Source organism: Crocodylus siamensis, chromosome 15 (genome assembly GCF_052110815.1).
Source record: "Crocodylus siamensis isolate JL-2025a chromosome 15, ASM5211081v1, whole genome shotgun sequence".
Lineage (NCBI taxonomy): Eukaryota > Metazoa > Chordata > Crocodylia > Crocodylidae > Crocodylus > Crocodylus siamensis.
Window position 1 is genome coordinate 17,603,610 of NC_143409.1, and position 18,995 is coordinate 17,622,604.

The 18,995-nt window shown below is 44.6% G+C and overlaps 1 protein-coding gene across 3 annotated transcripts in view; it reads right to left on the bottom strand.

Moving 5' to 3' along the window:
* SH3GL3 (SH3 domain containing GRB2 like 3, endophilin A3) overlaps nucleotides 1-18,995 on the bottom strand; it is a 99,339-nt gene that overhangs the window by 888 nt on the left and 79,456 nt on the right. For 2 of the 3 annotated variants that reach the window (XM_090028960.1, XM_090028961.1), the window contains exons 6-8: nucleotides 18,232-18,390; nucleotides 14,840-14,943; nucleotides 13,794-13,921 (exon numbers count right to left, since the gene is read on the bottom strand). In XM_090028960.1, coding sequence (XP_089885086.1) covers nucleotides 13,794-13,921; nucleotides 14,840-14,943; nucleotides 18,232-18,390 — 391 coding nt within the window. Of the gene's footprint in view, nucleotides 1-10,607; nucleotides 10,695-13,793; nucleotides 13,922-14,839; nucleotides 14,944-18,231; nucleotides 18,391-18,995 lie in introns of all 3 variants that reach the window. The other variant, XM_090028962.1, reaches the window with a different exon arrangement.

Genomic DNA, 18,995 nt, shown 5'->3' on the forward strand with positions numbered 1-18,995 from the left:
TCCTGCTGTAAGGAATGGACTCACTAGAGTTTATAGTTAGTTTTCCATCATTTCTACACACTAAGGGTCTTTTCTTTCTATTTATTTTCATATATTAAGCACTCGTTTCATCACCCTGATATTGTAAGTAATACCATCCCCCATCCCCCTTAAAAGCAGATTTTACTATAATTTTATTAGGTGATATACGGTTTGTCCAATAAAAGATGCCACCTATAAAAATCCTTGCCTCTACAGTTTCATTCTCATTTGAATTCCTTTGGGAAGCTGTAAATCAGTTGAACAGTTGGAATGGTTTTGGACGCTGTTGCTGTATTTAAGGTGGGGCAGGGGGAGAAGAGAGGACTGAGGCTCTTTCCTGTAAAAGGACCAACCTGTGGATATTATGGCAAACAAACAAACTGAACAGTATTCAGTAGTCTGTCAAGCCAAGCACTGGACTCCATAAAGGGACTACAAGCACTGGACTACAAGACAGAAGCTAGACAAGAACAATGTGGGACCAAAATTTTAAATGACAGCAGAGCCATGACTTTATAAAATATTTAGGCATGTGAGTGTCCTTATTGATTTTGGTGGCACCACTTACGTGTAAATATTTGGAGACTGGGACCTAATGGTCAAATGGAGCCAAGCAGCTCTATCCTCTTCTCCATATGGAGATCCAGCTGTCTCTAGGTAAGATGACCAAGGTCACCTGTGGTATTGTAAGTTGTGTATTCAAACCATTCACCACATGTGAACTAAACATGAACTAAAACAAAGGTTATGTTAAGGACAGCAGGTGATGTTAAGAAAAGTCTGTCAAGCTTTTTTATACTATTTTTAAAGACAAGCAGGGCTTTGTCTTTATCTATCTTAGCTTTTTTGTGGTTCTAGTATACAGGCATACCTCGGAGATATTGCGAGTTCGGTTCCAGACCACTGCAATAAAGCGAATATTGCAATAAAGCGAGTCACGCAAATTTTTTGGTTTCCCAGTGCATATAAAAGTTATGTTTACACTATACTGTAGTCTATTAAGGGTGCAATAGCATTATGTCTAAAAAAAAATGTACATACCTTAATTAAAAAATACTTTATTGCTAAAAAATGCTAACCATCATCTGAGCCTTCAGTGAGTTGTAATCTTTTTGCTGGTGGAGGGTCTTGCCTCGATGTTGATGGCTGCTGACTGATCAGGGTGGTGGACGCTGAAGGTTGGGGTGGCTGTGGCAATTTCTTAAAATAAGACAACAATGAAGTTTGCTGCATCAATTGACTCTTCCTTTCATGAAAGATTTCTCTAGCATGGGATGCTGTTTGATAGCATTTTACCCACAGTAGAACTTCTTTCAAAATTGGAGTCAATCCTCTCAAACCCTGCCGCTGCTTCATCAACTAAGTTTATGTAATATTCTAAATCCTTTGTTGTCATTTCAACAATGTTCACAGCATCTTCACCAGGAGTAGATTCCATCTCAAGAAACCACTTTCTTTGCTCGTCCATAAGAAGCGACTCCTCATCCGTTAAAGTTTTATCATGAGATTGCAGCAATTCAGTCACATCTTCAGGCTCCACTTCTAATTCTAGTTCTCTTGCTATTTCCACCACATCTGCAGTTACTCCCTCCACTGAAGTCTTGAACCCCTCGAAGTCATCCATGAGGGTTGGAATCAACTTCTTCCAAACTCCTGTTAACGTTGATATTTTGACCTCCTCCCATGAATCACGAATGTTCTTAATGGCATCTAGAATGGTGAATCCTTTCCAGAAGGTTTTCAATTTACTTTGCCCAGATCCATCAGAGGAATCACTATCTATGGCAGCTATAGCCTTATGAAATGTATTTCTTAAATAATAAGACTTGAAAGTTGAAATTACTCCTTGATCCATGGGCTGCAGAATGGATGTTGTGTTAGCAGGCATGAAAACAACATTAATCTCATTGTACATCTCCATCAGAGCTCTTGGGTGACCAGGTGCATTGTCAATGAGCAGTAATATTTTGAAAGGAATCTTTTTTTCTGAGCAGTAGGTCTCAACAGTGGGCTTAAAATATTCAGTAAACCATGTTGTAAACAGATGTGCTGTCATCCAGGCTTTGTTGTTCCATTTATAGAGCACAGGCAGAGGAGATTTAGCATAATTCTTAAGGGCCCTAAGATTTTCGGAATGGTAAATGAGCACAAACCTTCAAGTTGTAAAAAACGCGATATCTGCGAAGTGCAATAAAGCAAAGCGCAATAAAACGAGGTATGCCTGTATTGTGTTTGGTTGAGTCACACTGTAAGATCTTCAGTCCAAGCTTACTTTTGTATTTAAACATTATTAACCTTACATACAGAATACCAAAAGCAGTACTTAGGCTCACAGGAAAAGTCAACAAGGATAATGCTTGTATACGTCCAATTAATAAAACACAAGGGATTTTCACTAACTAGCCAAAGTGGTTAACTTTGAAAATGGATTATTTTCAATGTTATAGACATTTGCATGTATCGATGGTCAACTGGCTTAGATTTATGCTTGTATGTAAATAATATGTTATTGTATTCATATATTCGTGCCTTGCACAGTAAAGCATGCTAACAACATTTCCTCTACTATTTGTATTCTAGCATTTAATTTTGTGGGTGAACATCAATCTATGAGTTAGCAAAAGTTAATTTGTTTTTCCTTATGACATTGACTGTTTTTAAAATACTAAACTAAAAATCCAGTGGTTTGGAATTAATTCCATTCACAGAGGGAAATGGAAGAAGGAGGTTTCATGCTGCTTCCTGTTCTGTTACAGTAGCAAAATGCATTCCAGCATGACAAAGACCTTCTTTAGTGTTCCCCTTAATGCTTACAGTAAAGCATTTAATGAGCCTCTTTACTACTAAATGATTCTAGTTACTCTTTTTGCTCAACATTGTGACTATTCTCAAATATCCTAATCTTGGCGCTCCCTCCAAATTCTGAAGCATGCTAATTAAGCATTCAACTTGAGGACTAATTTTTGTTTGGAATAATCTGCATGTGCTGTTAAACACTGCAGTACACAAGCAAATTCTAAAGAATATAAAAGATGTTAAAATTGCCCATCACTAATGGGCATTTGTTTTTAATTGTCCAATCACTGTCCTATTGTCATAAAAGTCAGTAAGTAGCTACTCTCACACATTTTCCAGCAACAACAAGCAGCAGAAGAAAATCTGAGCTAGCAAAACTACCTGAAAGAGAAGCCATGAGGTGATCTGTGGATCACCAGGGGTGAAGATTTTTATGACTTTTAAGTGACAATGACAGAAGTAGAGAAAAGGTTTAACTGTACAAAATACTTACCAGAGGCAGATGGAATCTATTTTTCTGCTCCTTCCTAGCCCATTTATATTATTTTAACAATTTAAAGGGCCATAAACCCAATAGAAATAGCCCACAAGGAATGTTCCCAGTACAGATATTGCAGATATGACCTGCGACATGCTTACAACCATGTGGTAGGGGGTTGTGTTGGGTGGGAGTAGTGTGGCAATGGGCTCTGATTATTCAGTCACAATAGTGACTAGTGGGCAACTGGCTCAGATGGTGGCTTGACTTGGTGCACTTTGCCCCTCTGCTGAGCTGAACTAAGCACAGTTTAGACAAAGCCCTCAATAGTGTTTCTTTCACAGAATCTTACTGGTCATTTAAAAAAAATGTTAATGTTTTCAAGCAAGGGCTTTGTCAGCACAGATTCTGACACATGAATTTCCGTGTTTTTGAATAAGCAACAGCAGAAAGTTGTTCTGAGTAATTGAATAACTGAAAACATGCCTTCACCAACTGCTCTGCGGGGCCAACATCCAGAACTTAGTACAGGAGTCAGTTACTTTCTAACAGCAAGATGCATGATGTTATGGTTGTAACAGACATAGAACATATTTTTTATATATGTCTGAACCTTTGGGAGTCATAAGACTATATAGTATATCACCTTTTTTATATTTTTAAAAGAGAGATGGGATTAAAGGGCTGGAAGTGGTAGGGGGAATTTTTGTCTTTTAGGATTCAAAGGCTCGAGGGAGAAAAAAAAAGTAATCTTAAAGTAATGGCCACAGCCACTCACCCAAGAATCTAACATCAGTCAAAGTCTTTATTAAATTAGAGGCATGCAGCTGCTACACGGTACTATATTTGGTACAGTCTAGCAAAACAAAGTGGAACAGAGTCAGCACTGGCTGTCAGTCTTAACGGCAAAGTTTTTAACATCGCAGAGGTCAGTCACATGACTGTTGTTCTCCACTTTACAAACTCAAAGCCACTTACTGTTGCAGAGATTTAAGCAGCCAAAAAGAAATTGTGGCAAGTTTATGTGCAGAGACTGCATGTGTGTTAATTTATTGGACTGTACCCTACCTCTTTGTTTCTAGCAACTACTAAGTTAAACTGACAAAGTCAATGATATATATATATATATATATATATATCTATAGCCAGATTGCCTGTCTTGACCTACTGGACCATTCAAACTCAGACTGAATGTCTAACAAAACAATACAGAGAACGTACTGGAGCAATGAGGTTGCCTTTTCAAACTTCAGTACAGCTGAAGCTAAAAGGCCATTTAAAATGCCATTTTTCTCAAAGGAAACTTCCTGGTGGTCAGTCTTCTGTTTATTGCATGTTGCAGCACACATACAGTAACAGAAACAGACTTCAAAGACTCACATACTGGATGTTCATGATTATAATTAGTAGGGCTGTGCAAAATTGCACCGGCAGTTTCGTTTCAATGCTGTTTCTACTTCTTTTGAGCTCGAAACAGCGAAATCTAAATGAAACAGAGCTTCAAAACAGCCTTGAAATGAAATGAGGCAAGTGGAAACATTGACAGCACTGCTTGAAGTGCCCTGCTTTCTCCCTTGGTGTCAGCCAAGTGACGGCACACCTTACCACACACACAGTGTCACCCACCCATGCCACGAGTTTTTCCTGTCAGCAGCTAGAGGTGCAGGGCCCCAGAACCCAGAATCCCCTGCACCTATCTCCTTGACAGCTGGCAGGCTTTGTGGCTGCAGCAGGGCCTAGCAGGCCTGCAGCTTTCACCTCCATCTGCCCCAAGACAGACAGTCTCACAAGCACTCATGACATGAGTTTTGCCTGTCAGCAGCCAGAGATGCATGGCCCCAGAACTCAGAAGCCCTGCACCGATCTCCTTGACAGCTGGCAGGCTTCAAAGCCTCAGCAGGGGCTACCATCCCTGCAGTTTTCACCCTGCTGTGCCTTAACACACAGAGTGTCACCCATGTCATGAGTTTTGCTTGTCTGCAGCTTGAGGTGCAGTTTCCCCCAAGCCCCTGCACCTATCTCCTTGAAACATGGCAGGCTTCATGCCCTCAGAAGAGGCTACCATTCCTGCAAGTTTCATCCAAATCAGGCCAGAGATGATAAAGTTATAGGCTGTTTTGAGCTTCCCCATTACAGCCTATGGGTGAAACGTTGAAACAACATCGAAACAGCGAAACTGTTTTGACGAAACAAAACATCAGTTTCAAAATGAAATGAAATTCAAAACAGAACACTGTTCTGTCGAAACACAAGTCAAAACAGACAGTGCCGTTTTGCACACCCCTAATAATTAGCATAGATCTCTTACAGCTTGTTTCAGCTCCACTTGCTGCTGTTCTCCCCACTGTCCCAGGGGCAGGAGATGCTTCAGAGTGTTTCTGTCCACTTGAGCCAGGCTGTGTTGGGATAGGGGAAGCAGGAATTGGAAGAGGGTGGGTTCCCCACACTGCCTGATCTCCCCAGAAGTAAGTGAGGGAAGTTGCTGCTACTGCTGTGGCTGCCATAGATGAGCCTAGCTCCCGCACAGCTCAGATGGAGCAGGCAGGAAGAGCTCTGAAGATTCCCCCACTCCCAGTACCGTAGGAAAAGCCATGGCAGGGGAAGGGGATAGAGGAAGGAGATGGTAAAGGACGGGACATGCCTCTGACTACAGAGGGGAAGGTGGGGGGGGATTCTCTTCCAGTTTGGAGACTTTTTCAGAATCCCCACAGGCTCCAGCAGCAAAGTCTAGTTTGAAAGGGGGGTGCAACCATGCCATTGCCCCCCTCTGGATCCACCCCCGACATCCATCCCCCAACACTCAGGCCTGCTCTGACTTCATACAAAGCAGTAACAGTAGCACTCAACTTCCAGTGTCAGGCAGGCAGAGAGAGAAAGAGAAGATTTTTTTTATAGTTTTACCCATTATGACACTTTCTCTGAGAGGTAAGAACAGCATGCAGGGTGCTTCTTCAGAAGAAAAAGAATGGTAGATGAACATCCGAGACATTGCGGAGAGGATCCCGCAGCTCCTCCGGCCCACAGACCACTATCCCATGCTCCTTATTCACGTGGGCACCAATGACACGGCTGGGAGCACCCCCAGCCAGGTCATGAGGCGCTACAGGGATTTGGGAGCGGGGCTTAGGGGTCTGGGAGCTCAGGTGGTGTTTTCGTCAATCCTCCCAGTCTCGGGCTATGGGCTGAGGAGGGAGAGGAGGATCCATGCAGTGAACCAAAGACTGCGGAGCTGGTGTCATCGGGAAGGCTTTGGCTTCCACGACCACAGCCCGCTCTTTGGCGAGAGAGGCAGCGAACTGCTGGGAAGAGATGGCCTCCACCTCTCCCCCCTGGGGAGGAGGCTCTTCTCAGCCAGGCTGGCTGACCTGCTCCACCGGGCTTTAAACTAAGCCTGCTGGGGGATGGGGGGAATACTGCCACTGCTGGCCCGCAGAGCAACCCTTGCAAAGCCAGCAGACCAAGGCACTTAAGGAAGCCCGCCCCTGCCCCAGCCCTGGCACAATCTGTGGGCAAGGCAAGAGCCCCCAAGGGCACACTTGCCTGCCTGTACACTAATGCCAGGAGCCTGGGCAACAAGCAGGAGGAGCTCGTCCTCCTGCTCAGTGCAAAGAATTATGACGTCATTGGGATAACGGAGACCTGGTGGGACTCCACCCATGACTGGACCACGGGTATAGAGGGCTATACCCTGTACAGGAGGGATCGTGTTGACAAAAGGGGCAGGGGTGTAGCTCTCTATGTGAAGGAAAGCTACATGTTCCTGCAAGCTGATGTTGGCGACCAGCATGGACAGCTAGAGACCCTCTGGGTAAAAATTCGTGGGGAATACGGCACAGGGGACACAACGGTGGGAGTCTACTACAGACCTCCCACTCAAAGTCCTGAGCTTGACCAGGAGTTCGCCCGGGAACTGACTGAGGCCGCTTGCTCCATGACCTTGGTTGTCATGGGTGACTTCAATTACCCGGACATCTCCTGGGAAGATCACTGAACAAAATCCGAGCGGTCGCAAAGCTTTCTCTCATGTGTGGATGACCTCTACCTGACTCAAGAAGTCTATGGGCTAACGAGAGGCAAAGCACTGCTCAACCTGGTACTGGCTATGGGGGACGACCTAATCGGCGACCCAGTGATGGATGGGAAGCTGGGTGACAGTGACCACGAGCTGATCACCTTCACCATCCGCTGTAAAGCTGGCAACTCAGTCAGCAACACAGAAGTCCTTGTCATCAGAAAAGCCGACTTTGACAAACTCAAGAGGCTTGTCGGTCAGGCCCTCAGGGACCATGACCCCAGGGAGATGGGAGTTCAAGAAGAGTGGTTGCTTCTCAAGGAAGTGATCCTCAGTGCACAAGCTAAATCTATTCCAACACGGAGGAAAGGCAGCAAGAAGGCACAGCAGCCCTCCTGGCTCTCCAGGGACCTAGCGGACCTCCTGCGGCTAAAAAGGAAAGCCTACAAAGGATGGAGGACGGGATTCACCTCCAAGGAGGATTATTCTGCACTGGTCCGGTCCTGCAGGGAGCAAACCACGAAAGCCAAGGCTGTAACTGAACTCCAACTAGCTTCAAGCATCAAGGACAACAAAAAGTCCTTTTTCAGATATGTGGGGAGCCAGAGGAAAAGCAAGGGCAATGTTGGACCCCTGCTAAACCAGATGGGGCAACCTATTAAATAGGTACTTTGCATCAGTCTTTCATCAGTCCCATGGGACGCCCATGCCTGCTGTGGGACAGGGAGATCCGGGTGATGGGGATCCCCTACCCTCCATAAATGCTGACCTCGTGAAGGAACACCTTGAGAAGCTGGATACCTTCAAGTCAGCCGGCCCGGACAATCTGCACCCCAGGGTACTCAAGGAGCTGGCGAGCGTCATATCCCAGCCCCTGGCACAGATCTTTGAAAACTCCTGGCGCTCTGGTGTAGTGCCCGAAGACTGGAAGAAGGCCAATGTGGTGCCGATCTTCAAGAAAGGGAGGAGAGTGGATCCGGCTAACTACAGGCCCATTAGCCTGACTTCTATCCTGGGGAAGATCTTAGAAAAGTTTATTAAGGAGGCCATCCTTGATGGACTGGCCCAGGCTAACATCCTAAGGGATAGCCAGCACGGGTTTGTTGCGGGTAGGTCTTGTTTGACCAATCTCATTTCCTTCTATGACCAGGTGACCTATCACCTGGACCAGGGAGAAGAGATTGATGTCATATATCTTGACTTCAAAAAAGCTTTTGATCTGGTATCCCATGATCACCTCTTGGCCAAACTGCCCAGTTGTGGCCTTGGCTCCACCACGATCCGCTGGCTGGGAAATTGGTTCCGTGGTCAGACCCAGAGGGTTGCAATTGATGGCAGTCACTCATTGTGGTACCCTGTGACCAGTGGGGTCCCTCAAGGCTCTGTCCTTAGACCATACTGTTCAACATCTTCATTAATGATGTGGACATTGGAGTCAGGAGTGGACTGGCCAAGTTCACCGATGACACCAAACTTTGGGGCAAAGCATCCACGCCAGAAGATAGGCGGGTGATCCAGGCTGACCTGGACAAGCTCAGCAAATGGGCAGACGAGAACCTGGTGGTGTTTAACACCGAAAAATGCAAGGTTCTCCACCTTGGGAGGAAAAACCTGCAGCATCCTTATAGGCTTGGCAGTGCTACGTTGGATAGCACTACAAAAGAAAGAGACTTGGGGGTCATCATTGACCACAAGATGAACATGAGCCTCCAATGCAATTCTGCAGCTAATAAAGCAACCAAAACGCTGGCTTGCATCCATAGATGCTTCTCGAGCAAATCCCGGGACGTCATTCTCCCCTTGTACTCGACCTTGGTGAGGCCGCAGCTGGAGTACTGCGTCCAGTTTTGGGCTCCACAATTCAAAAAGGATGTGGAGAAGCTTGAGAGAGTCCAGAGGAGAGCCACGCGCATGATCAGAGGTCAGGAAAACAGATCTTACGATGATAAGCTGAGAGCCATGGGACTCTTTAGCCTGGAAAAGCGCAGGCTCAGGGTGATCTGGTGGCCACCTATAAGTTTATCAGGGGTGACCACCAGGATCTGGGGGAACGTTTGTTCACCAGAGCGCCCCAAGGGATGACTAGGTCGAACGGTCACAAACTCCTGCAAGACCATTTCAGGCTGGACATAAGGAAGAATTTCTTTACTGTCCGAGCCCCCAAGGTCTGGAACAGTCTGCCAGCGGAGGTGGTTCAAGCACCTACATTGAACACCTTCAAGAGTAAATTGGATGCTTATCTTGCTGGGATCCTATAACCCCAGCTGACTTCCTGCCCTTTGGGCAGGGGGCTGGACTCGATGATCTCCCGAGGTCCCTTCCAGCCCTGATGTCTATGAAATCTATGAATAACTGTGCATGTCATCAGAGAGCCCGGAGGACGTTTGAAAATGCTGTTCTCAGTTCTGCTCTTTTCTTCTTTTTCCTTTCATGGTTGTGTAACAAGAAGACCCTTCTTGCCTGCACCTCCCATTTTGTGCATTTCTTTTTCCTTCTGAGTACTGGCAGAGACGTAGCCCATTCATTGCACGGGTGTGGCAAGGCTCAGAGCAATCCAGAAACCTGAAGTGGCTTTCTGTAGGAGAAACCTACAAACTAAACCTACATATTAATTGAGCTAAGTATCACTAAAGAAAACAAAAGAACTAAAATATCCACTTCGAAGTCTGTAAATATGTCCAGGTACTAACCTAACTCACTTACTGTCCCCAGGAGCCTTTGATCTTCACTACCTCATGTTACATTTTTATATACTTCTTACAGTGCATTTTTATACTTCATCTCTCTCATCTTTGCTATGGCATTTTGTATTTTATATTTTATGCTTTTAAGCCCTTATGGAATGTACTCCCTGTAGAATGAAGTTACATCCTGGACCATTGTTAAAAACTGCATTGAAATTGTAATTGTAAAGTGATAAAATCTGCAATATTGGGCTGGTCCCCTGAGTGAATGCGCGTATGAGTCAACAGATAGTTGAATGACAAAGCAAGAGCCTCTGGCTGTTGACAGTAGCCTAACCAGAGGAACTTAGAATCATAAAACTCTACAAGCCATTTTAAGCTAGTCAAGCCACCTAAAACCTGCAAGGACACAGCCAGTGAATCAATGATGTCAAGGGTAGACTCCCAAAACTACACCACTGGGCAAAACCATTGGGCAAAGACCCATGTGGGACAGCAACCTCTGGACTGGGCAGCCAAAATGATGCTGGTGGATCACAGAAGTCTGCCAGAAAGGGATAAAAGGCAGTGAAGAGTGACCCTCAGTGGTGCCCCACTCATCCAGCACCCAACCTACCAAGACAGAAGGACAAGCAGGCAACCCCCTTCTGGAGATCCAGACATCGCCCTGGAGGAAACTGGCCATCAACAGCAGACTCCAGCGTACCGGATAGGTATAAACCAACATCAGTGCTATACTACTATTGTAGCAATTGTGTGTATATGTGTGTGTCAGTGTGTGTTAAGGTGGCCTGTACTCCCCATAACTCAAAGTTTGCATTTATGATTTTATTGGTAACTTCACATCCCATACAATAAATTAGAATTCATTATGATCCTGTGAGTTGGTCCTTTGTAGCCAACAGTTGCTATATTTTCTCCTTCACTGACAGCAGTATTGAGTGAGCCAAGCTACAAGTCATGAGCCAGTTAAGTGGTAATGTGGTAGTTGATGCAAAATTTTGTGAACAGCTTCAACGAACGAGAACAGATTTTCTTTCCCATCCCATTGAACAAAGTGTATTTTGACTTCAGCTAATCATTACTTTCAAACCAGCCTTTTCCTCCTCACTGGAATTCAGATGTCTTCAATTCAGATTTATAAGCCAGTTTAATGCATACACTATTTTATCCTCATTTTTACTCTACAGTTTATACACTAATGATGATTAATACCAGCTGCATCTCCTTTCTCTGCCTATTCAAGGCAGAAACACAATGATGAAGAATATATACTTTGAACAGGTTACTGGAAGAGGCCTAGACAGTTTATGCTGAATGGTTAATAAAGAGTGCCACATTTTTGCTGCACCATGGAAAGGTGGTTGATGCATATACTGCTGCAAATGGGTGTGGTGCTTTACTCACAAATGAGGCAAGTACCCCTGCCCTGGATTGCTTGGATTGTGACCAGCTCTCATGCATAAAGAGGGAGGTCCTTCCCCCATTCACTGCAGCTGCAATTGCAGTTGCTGTTCCTGCCGTCCCCATGAGGACTGCAGTGATCTCTCACAGTGAGTTCTCCGGGATGCCCAGGAGCAGAAGGAGACTGGAATGAGACCAAGAGAAGCACAGTGCACTGCCCAGCCATACCCCTGCATATTAAGCCATTTGAGAAGGGGTGCTGCTTCTGAGGCATAATCCCTCCAGGATATGTAACCCCAGCATCCCCATGAATAGCACAAGCCCATGGCAAATGCCTTTGTTTATCCTTGAACTTAGATGTCTATCTGATCTGATTTTCTAATCTAATTATTATCTAATTTTCTCTGGAGCCTTCCTTGAAAGGAAGTATAGGATGGGATCTGTGGATGATAATTAACCCAGATGCACATCAGCACAGTGAGTAGGTCTGGTTAGAAGCAACAGAACATCTCTAGTTTGGTACTGAAAAGTCCTATATCAAAGCCATGAGAAGCAGCAATGCTCACCTGGAACACAGAAAATTCTCACACGCGCTTTTTTTTTTTTTTGCTCAATATTGCTAAATCTGCAAGACCTGAAGCTCCATGAAATGCACCTGGTGGATAGTCTTATGGTCGATGTAACTTGTGCAGCCTGGAATCATCATTGTAGTAGGAATAAGCTCTAAGCACACTCTCTTCCACTGAGATATTAGGCAAGTATTGCAGGGGGGCCCGTGTCTGCTTCAGACAACTGGAATGTTGTTTATGCAAGGGGAATCCCTAGCTGCCTGGTCAAGGCAATTCTCCTGCAGCCTGCAGGAGAGCTCGGGCAAGGATCTGGCCCTGTGCATTTACTCAGCTATACAGGAGTAGTGTTATCCATCTCGTTGAGCATACACTGTACAGGAACTTCATCTACCAAGAGCAAGGAGGCAAAAGAACTTGTAGTTCAGGTTTGTATAAATAAACCAGACTCCTATCCTTGTGGCCTGTTTCTGATGGAAGTATGAAATACAGCCTCACAGTTCAGTTTTCTAACTACCTCTTTCCCTATTTGCCTCCAGGCTGTCTGTAAAAAAGAACTAGACAGGAGGAAAGAAGAAACTGAAAAGAGCAAAGAAAGCTAGAGGACAGAAAAGCTGCTCAGAGAGTAGCTGTGCCTCAAGGACACAAGCCAGCTCCTAGCTTTTAAGCCAAGGGGAGGAGGGGACCTCAGCATCATTGCCTCCTTTGTACTCTCAGGCTCTTACCTATCCTGGTCATGGCAAAAGGGATATTGCTTTTTCCTCTTTCCCATTTGCCTTTTTTGTTTTATTTCCCTTTTCTCATAATTCAGCAGGACATAAAAAGTTCCTATATGGACTAGGTAAGAAATAAAATTATTTCAGTTATTGCAATTAGCTTCTACAGTGAACAGTGACAGGACTAAAATGGACTACTATCAAAGCACCTTGCAAAGAATTTTAGAAAAACCTGAAATTTTCTCTTTTCTGTTCAGTCAAAGTCTATGCACCAAAACTAGTGATACCTATAAAATCATAGGCATGGCAATCCTTTCCCATGTCTACATCTTTCTTTTGGGCCAACTCTTAAGGTTTGCTTTAGCTACCTTGAACCACAAGCTGCCCTCCATGTTCCTTTCCTGTTGTGCACTGGTGCAGCACAGAAGAGACAAGCAGTAGCCAAACTGATTCCTAGAAGTGCTTTGCTGGACAGGAACATGAAATCAAAGCAGAGATCTTCAAGGAACAATAACCACAACTTGTCTTTCCTACTGTGTTAGCTCCAATTGCAAGTAGCAGAGACAAAGATGTTTGGCAGCTATCCTGTGCTTTCACTTTGCTTAGCTCAGGTGAGGGCTAAATACAATACTGGGGGTGATGGATGTGTGGAGGAACCTTAGCCTTGGATCCTGATGCTCAAACTTCCAGGGGTGGGTTGACTACTGCTAGGAGGTGACCTAAGGTGCTTTAATGTTTAGAATGCAGGTGCAGACCTAAATATATAGAGCACCGTAGACTTACCCCAAGTGTGTACAACGTGCTGGCTTTGTGTAGTCAGAAGCCATTATGTGCTAATGAAAGAATACGTGCTTATATGTGTATTGGCCTGTGTTACGCCCAAATTGTGTGTGAGAACTATTTTACAAAAGTTAATAAAAACAGAGTCCATTTTCAAATGCGGGTGTCAACCAGCCATCACCCAAGTTTGACTACTGAGCCTAAATTGCATAGGCAACCAACAATAAACGTCTTATGGGCTCAGCACTGGAACTATATGAATATACAAGCACTGCGCCTATAATTCCTCCATAGAATGAAGGCATCAACATGCTGATTTCTCAGTCATGGGCTCACCTGGTGATTTTATTGAAGCACTGTATGAAATCCCATTATGCTGCTGATTATCACCAATTTCCAGAGTTGTTGTTATTACAGGCTTTGGTCTGAAGTCACGTTTAGGCTGACTAGATGCTACATTTATTCTGGAACACAAAGGAAGAGTGCTAGGACATTTCTTTATGGAAAACTAGAAGCAGTATGAAGCTGTTCCTTAGTGATTACAAGGTGGGTTGTTTTTTATGTTTTGATTTTTTACTCAGTCTGAAGGGCTGGCCTGCAAGCTACCATTTCATTTTCAGCAGCTTTTCACTTTTACCCAGTTTTTTAGCCATGTTGATTGTAACAAAGATTAAGAGTCTGACTTTCAGAAGTGCAGAACACCTACAACTACCACTGAGTTTCATGAGTAACTGAAAGTCAGATTACAAATGACAAGTCCAGAAACATAGTGAATGATGACTTGGAGAGCTCATATCCCCACTGGTTCTAACTAGTAAATAACTAAATAACCAGTGGTAACAGTAATAAATTTTTCTCCATTAGTATTATGTAAAAGTCTCTGTGGCGAGTCATCAACACAGCACATCAAAACTGTGCTTCCAGCCAACTGGCAGTTTCTTGATATGCCTTAGGATTTTATGAAAAATCCCTCAGTACCTTGTTAAAAATTTGGCCTAAATACAAGACCTCAAAAATGTGGCTGAGAAAATGCACAGCCATATCAGTTTGTATGAACAAAAATCCACCAGCAAAGACAGAATCTCCCAATTAACCCCAAAATGTGGGTGAAGAGTTCTGAATGAAGACAAGGATGCCCCTGTACGTTTAGTGGGCAGAGTTCATTGTATAGCCACAGGTCTTTCAAAGACCTACACAGCATCAAGAAGTCACCAGATGGCAAATGCTTGAAGTACTGAAACCCACTGAAGGTGCAGAGATATAGAAAAAGGATAGGCATCTGTGAGATGGTGGTGGAGGCTTTGTTGCTTCAACATCTTTCTGCATGCTCGAAAATAAGCTACAAACACTGTTTAAAATGCTTTGATCCGGTTTCTTCTTACCGGTTTTGCAGCTTGCTTTGCAGTTCCTCCAGAATCTCCGTGGATTGTTTATGGTAGTCTAGCGCTGCCTCTGCAAACACTGCCAACTGGCTGACTTGCTCTACCTAAAGTACAAAGCAGAAAGAGACTAAGGAGTCTGCATATTGTTCAACTACAGAAAAAACAGACAGACAATAATAAACTCAATGATTAAGGCTAAAAATAGGCCTGGTATCTCAGAAGATCTCAGGATCTTACAGGTCATATTTCTTTTTTAGTTTGAGGCCCAAATAATGACTTGAGAGTCTGCAATCTTACAGGGAGAAGCATGTGGGCAGAGCCCAGTGCCTGCACTGAGCCCCAGTGGGGCTCGTTGCAGGGTTGGGAATATAGCACATCGCAAAAACATGTGCTTGCGTCTAGAGGGGTTTACTCAAGCCAAGGAACTTGATCAAGAGCATGGTACTCCCCTTCCCTCCTCCCCCTCCTAACTGGAGAGAGTCTGACAGGATGGTTTCTTCATAGAAAAACATTTCAACAAAGCTGAACTTGAGTATGTGTAAGGAAGAAATCATTTAATTCAGAGGCACTAAAATTAAAGGGGGAAAGCTGCCCACAGCTGCTCTGCAAGTAAAAATTCAAAAGGAGAAGCATGAATAAGTCCAGAGAGAAAATGACTTTACATCTCTTGTTGAGAAGGGAGGTGTCGGACCATTTTACAGGGCAATCTATTTACACTGCTCCACAAATACCCAACCAAGGAGAGCAGCCTAGCCTAACAAAGAACTTGAGGCCAGATTTTTTAACAGGTATGGAGGAGCCTAATTCCCATTGATTTCAATGGGAGCTGACACCTAAATCCCTTTAAAGAATCTGGCTATTAGTTCCTTCATCCATTTGCAGCAGCACCCTGGGCCCAGCTGCTGAAAAACAAACATGTGCTAAGAAGTCACCAGCTAGAGACTGAATAAAAATGAGGTATAACTTCTACTTCACAAATTCTGGGCCCGGTCCCTGAGGACTTCCCTCTTACAGTGTGCAAATTTGTTTTACTATATACTGCTCTCAGTTTTTCATCCTGCAGTCTGTGGGTCCCCAAGCCTGGAGCAGGCCAGGGATAGGACTCCATATTTGATGACTGTGTCTTTCAGACCAGTGGTGTTTAGGAAAGCATGACTGTGCAGCATCTTCTTACAGGGATCCACAAAACGTTGTTTACTACCTCTAGCAGACTACACACTGCAGTCCTGAAAAGGTCCAGACTTACCTCACTAGGTGGCAGCATTTATAAACTAATAAATAAATGATTTAATCAACTCAGAATAAAAACCGCAGATAATTATGCCAGAATCTCACTACAGGAGGTGAGAAGCGGGAAATCAAAAGGAGGTAAAAACACACCCATCTCCCAACACAAACTGACACTCAAGAATAAAGTGGTAATCATGGTTTCTTCTTGTTCCTTTCCTTTTTTTTTTTTTTTTTTTTTTTTTTAAGATGACATTTAGAGGATGAAAATCAGCAAAATGTGGTACCTTCCATTTAGCTCTCAGGCCTTCCCAAGCCTCATCAGAGACTTCATCAGGTGTTTGGAAAAAAATTGCTGCAGTCAAGTTCCTGTTTTGTGTTGATTTTATTACATAGTTTATCAGTTTTCACCAACTCAAAGTTTATTGAATTCTCAGCTAGGACTAATGAAACAAAGCATTGCCCCACAGCTTGTGTGATCTAAATGCACAGTACCCACTTATCAGCTGGTGCAACTCCATTGTATTCAATAGGTCTACAGTGATTTACACTGGCTGAGGATTAGCCAAGTAGAATACAGGGATGCACTGACAGATTTTGGGAGCCAATACCGATAGCCAATTTTTGTAGAGGCATAATTGGCCCAAACTGATCCGATTTCTGATACAGCTGTGTGCAGCTGGTAAGTCTACTGTGGTGGAAGGGGAGGGGGAGTGAAGGGGCCTGGTAGGGGGCTGCAGATCAATGCCCCCAGTGGTAAGAGAGGGAGTGGGGCTGGGGTAGGCACTGCCCAGCCAGGGTTTGTCTGGGGGGCATGGGAAGGGGGAATGGCTCCTACTGCTGCATGCAGTCCAGGACAGCATGGCAGGGGAGCGAGTGCCCCTGGACCTGCATGGGGCAGAGTGGGGCAGGCTACAGCTGCAGGCTGCGGCCAGCAGCTGCACCAGGCTCTTCCCAGTGGGGAAGAAGGGCCACGATGCATTCGGGGCAGGTGGCGGCGGCACTGGGAGGGGGAGCTACTGGGGGTTTGCAGAGAAATTTTGGGGTGGCTGAAGTCCTCCCCCATATCCCCCTCCCAGCACCACCACTGCCCACCCCAGGCCTGCCCCACCCCCAGGAAGAGCCCAGTGTGGCCCCCCAGCCCACAGCTGCAGCCTGTCCCATGCAGATCCTGGGGCACACTCTCCCCCCATGCCCTCCCAGAATGAGCGCAGTGGCAGGAGCTACTCCCCCTCCCCATACCCCCTGGACTAGTTGTGGCTCCATCCCACACCTGCCCCACCTTGGCGTGGCAGCACCTACCCAGTCACACTCCCTCCCTCACCGTGGGGGGTGATCTGCCCCCCCATGCCCTTTCCCTCCCCTTTCCTCTTCTACCACAACAGTCTTACCGGCTGCACACAGCTCTCCAAGCTGCTGGGCTGTGGTCCTTGCTGCCTGCATGCTACACTAGCTGCGTGCATGCACGGAGATTTGTCAGCCAAATTATCAGCCACATCAGGCCAATTTCCAATATAGTCAATTTTCTTTACATCTGTGCCAATCCAATATTGGACCAATGCATTGGTGCACCTCTAGTAGTATACAATTTTCTCTTTCCATAACACTCCCAAATGCAATTTTATTCTTATATGGCAACCCAATTAATCCCTCCCTTTACACTTAAAACTGACAGCCAATGTAAATGGCCAGAAGTTCAATGCAATTTTAGCCATAATTTGATGGTCTGCTTGAACTCTGATTACCTGAGTAAAGCCCCAATAAACCATCTTTGTGCAGGGGCCTTGCATGGAGCTGGTAGAGGAATCCTGCCTTCTAAGTCAATGGCCAGTAGGGCTGTGCGAAGCTTCAGTTGCTGATTTGATTCGGAGGAGATTCGGCCGAATTCGGTAGCATAGATGGGTAGCATAAGCTTTTGTGAGCCCCAGCTCACTTCATCAGATGAATTGAGTCATTTAACAGCAAATGATTATTGGAGCTGGGGTACCTTACACAGATAACTGGCCCTGGAGCATGGAGTATCCCTGAAACTGTCACCCCTGCAGCTCTCAGGTATGTCATGATTTTGGTTTGCAGCTAAAAGAGTTAGACAGGTTGGTTACTCCTGACAGACAGGCTCTTCCTTCCAGAAGGTTTACAGGACAGGAAGCAGGAGGACAACTTACATCATTTTCTAAGAAGTTGAACATGCTTCTTTCTGCCAGCTCTTTTGACTCCTCAAATTTTTCTACCGCTTGTTTAACTTCTTCATCTGGTATCTTCCCTAGGCGCTTCTTTTTATAATCATAATCCAAACGCCGGCCTTCTAGTTTCTTCAGGTGATGCTAAACATGGCAGAACATTTCCCATTAGGTCAAAAAGAGGCAAACCCAAACAGACACGTTATGATTTTGTAAACAGTTCTTGATTATGGATACAATTACATTAATTTATATAGAATCACTGAAATGTAGAGCTGAAAGGGATTTCAAGAGATTATCTAGTCCATCCCGATCCAAGGCAATATCAAATACACCGTGGCCATCTATACAGTATAAATGCTTCTTTGAACATTAAAACTACACAGACACCAAGAAAGCGGCATCTGTTAACGTTTCAAGAATTGTTTACCTTCATCTGTTGTTCAATACATCCATCTCATGGACTTTACTAAATGTGCAACAGCTTCACTGTGTCTAAATCAGAAGCAGGAAATAACCTGTGTGCGCTGTTTTCCCATTTACATTTTGGCTATAATTCAGTTTCAAATGTTAAATTATTTGCAGTACAACAACTGCAACTTAAAGGGTCCTTTCCCCTCTCATTCCATGAGTGCATCTCCAACTAACCCTTTCATTCATGAATTTTTCAAAAGGCATTAATTGAACATTACTGTATGATACCTTACATTCCTACAAGGTACCTCAGAACAAGTTTTCCTGATGCAAAA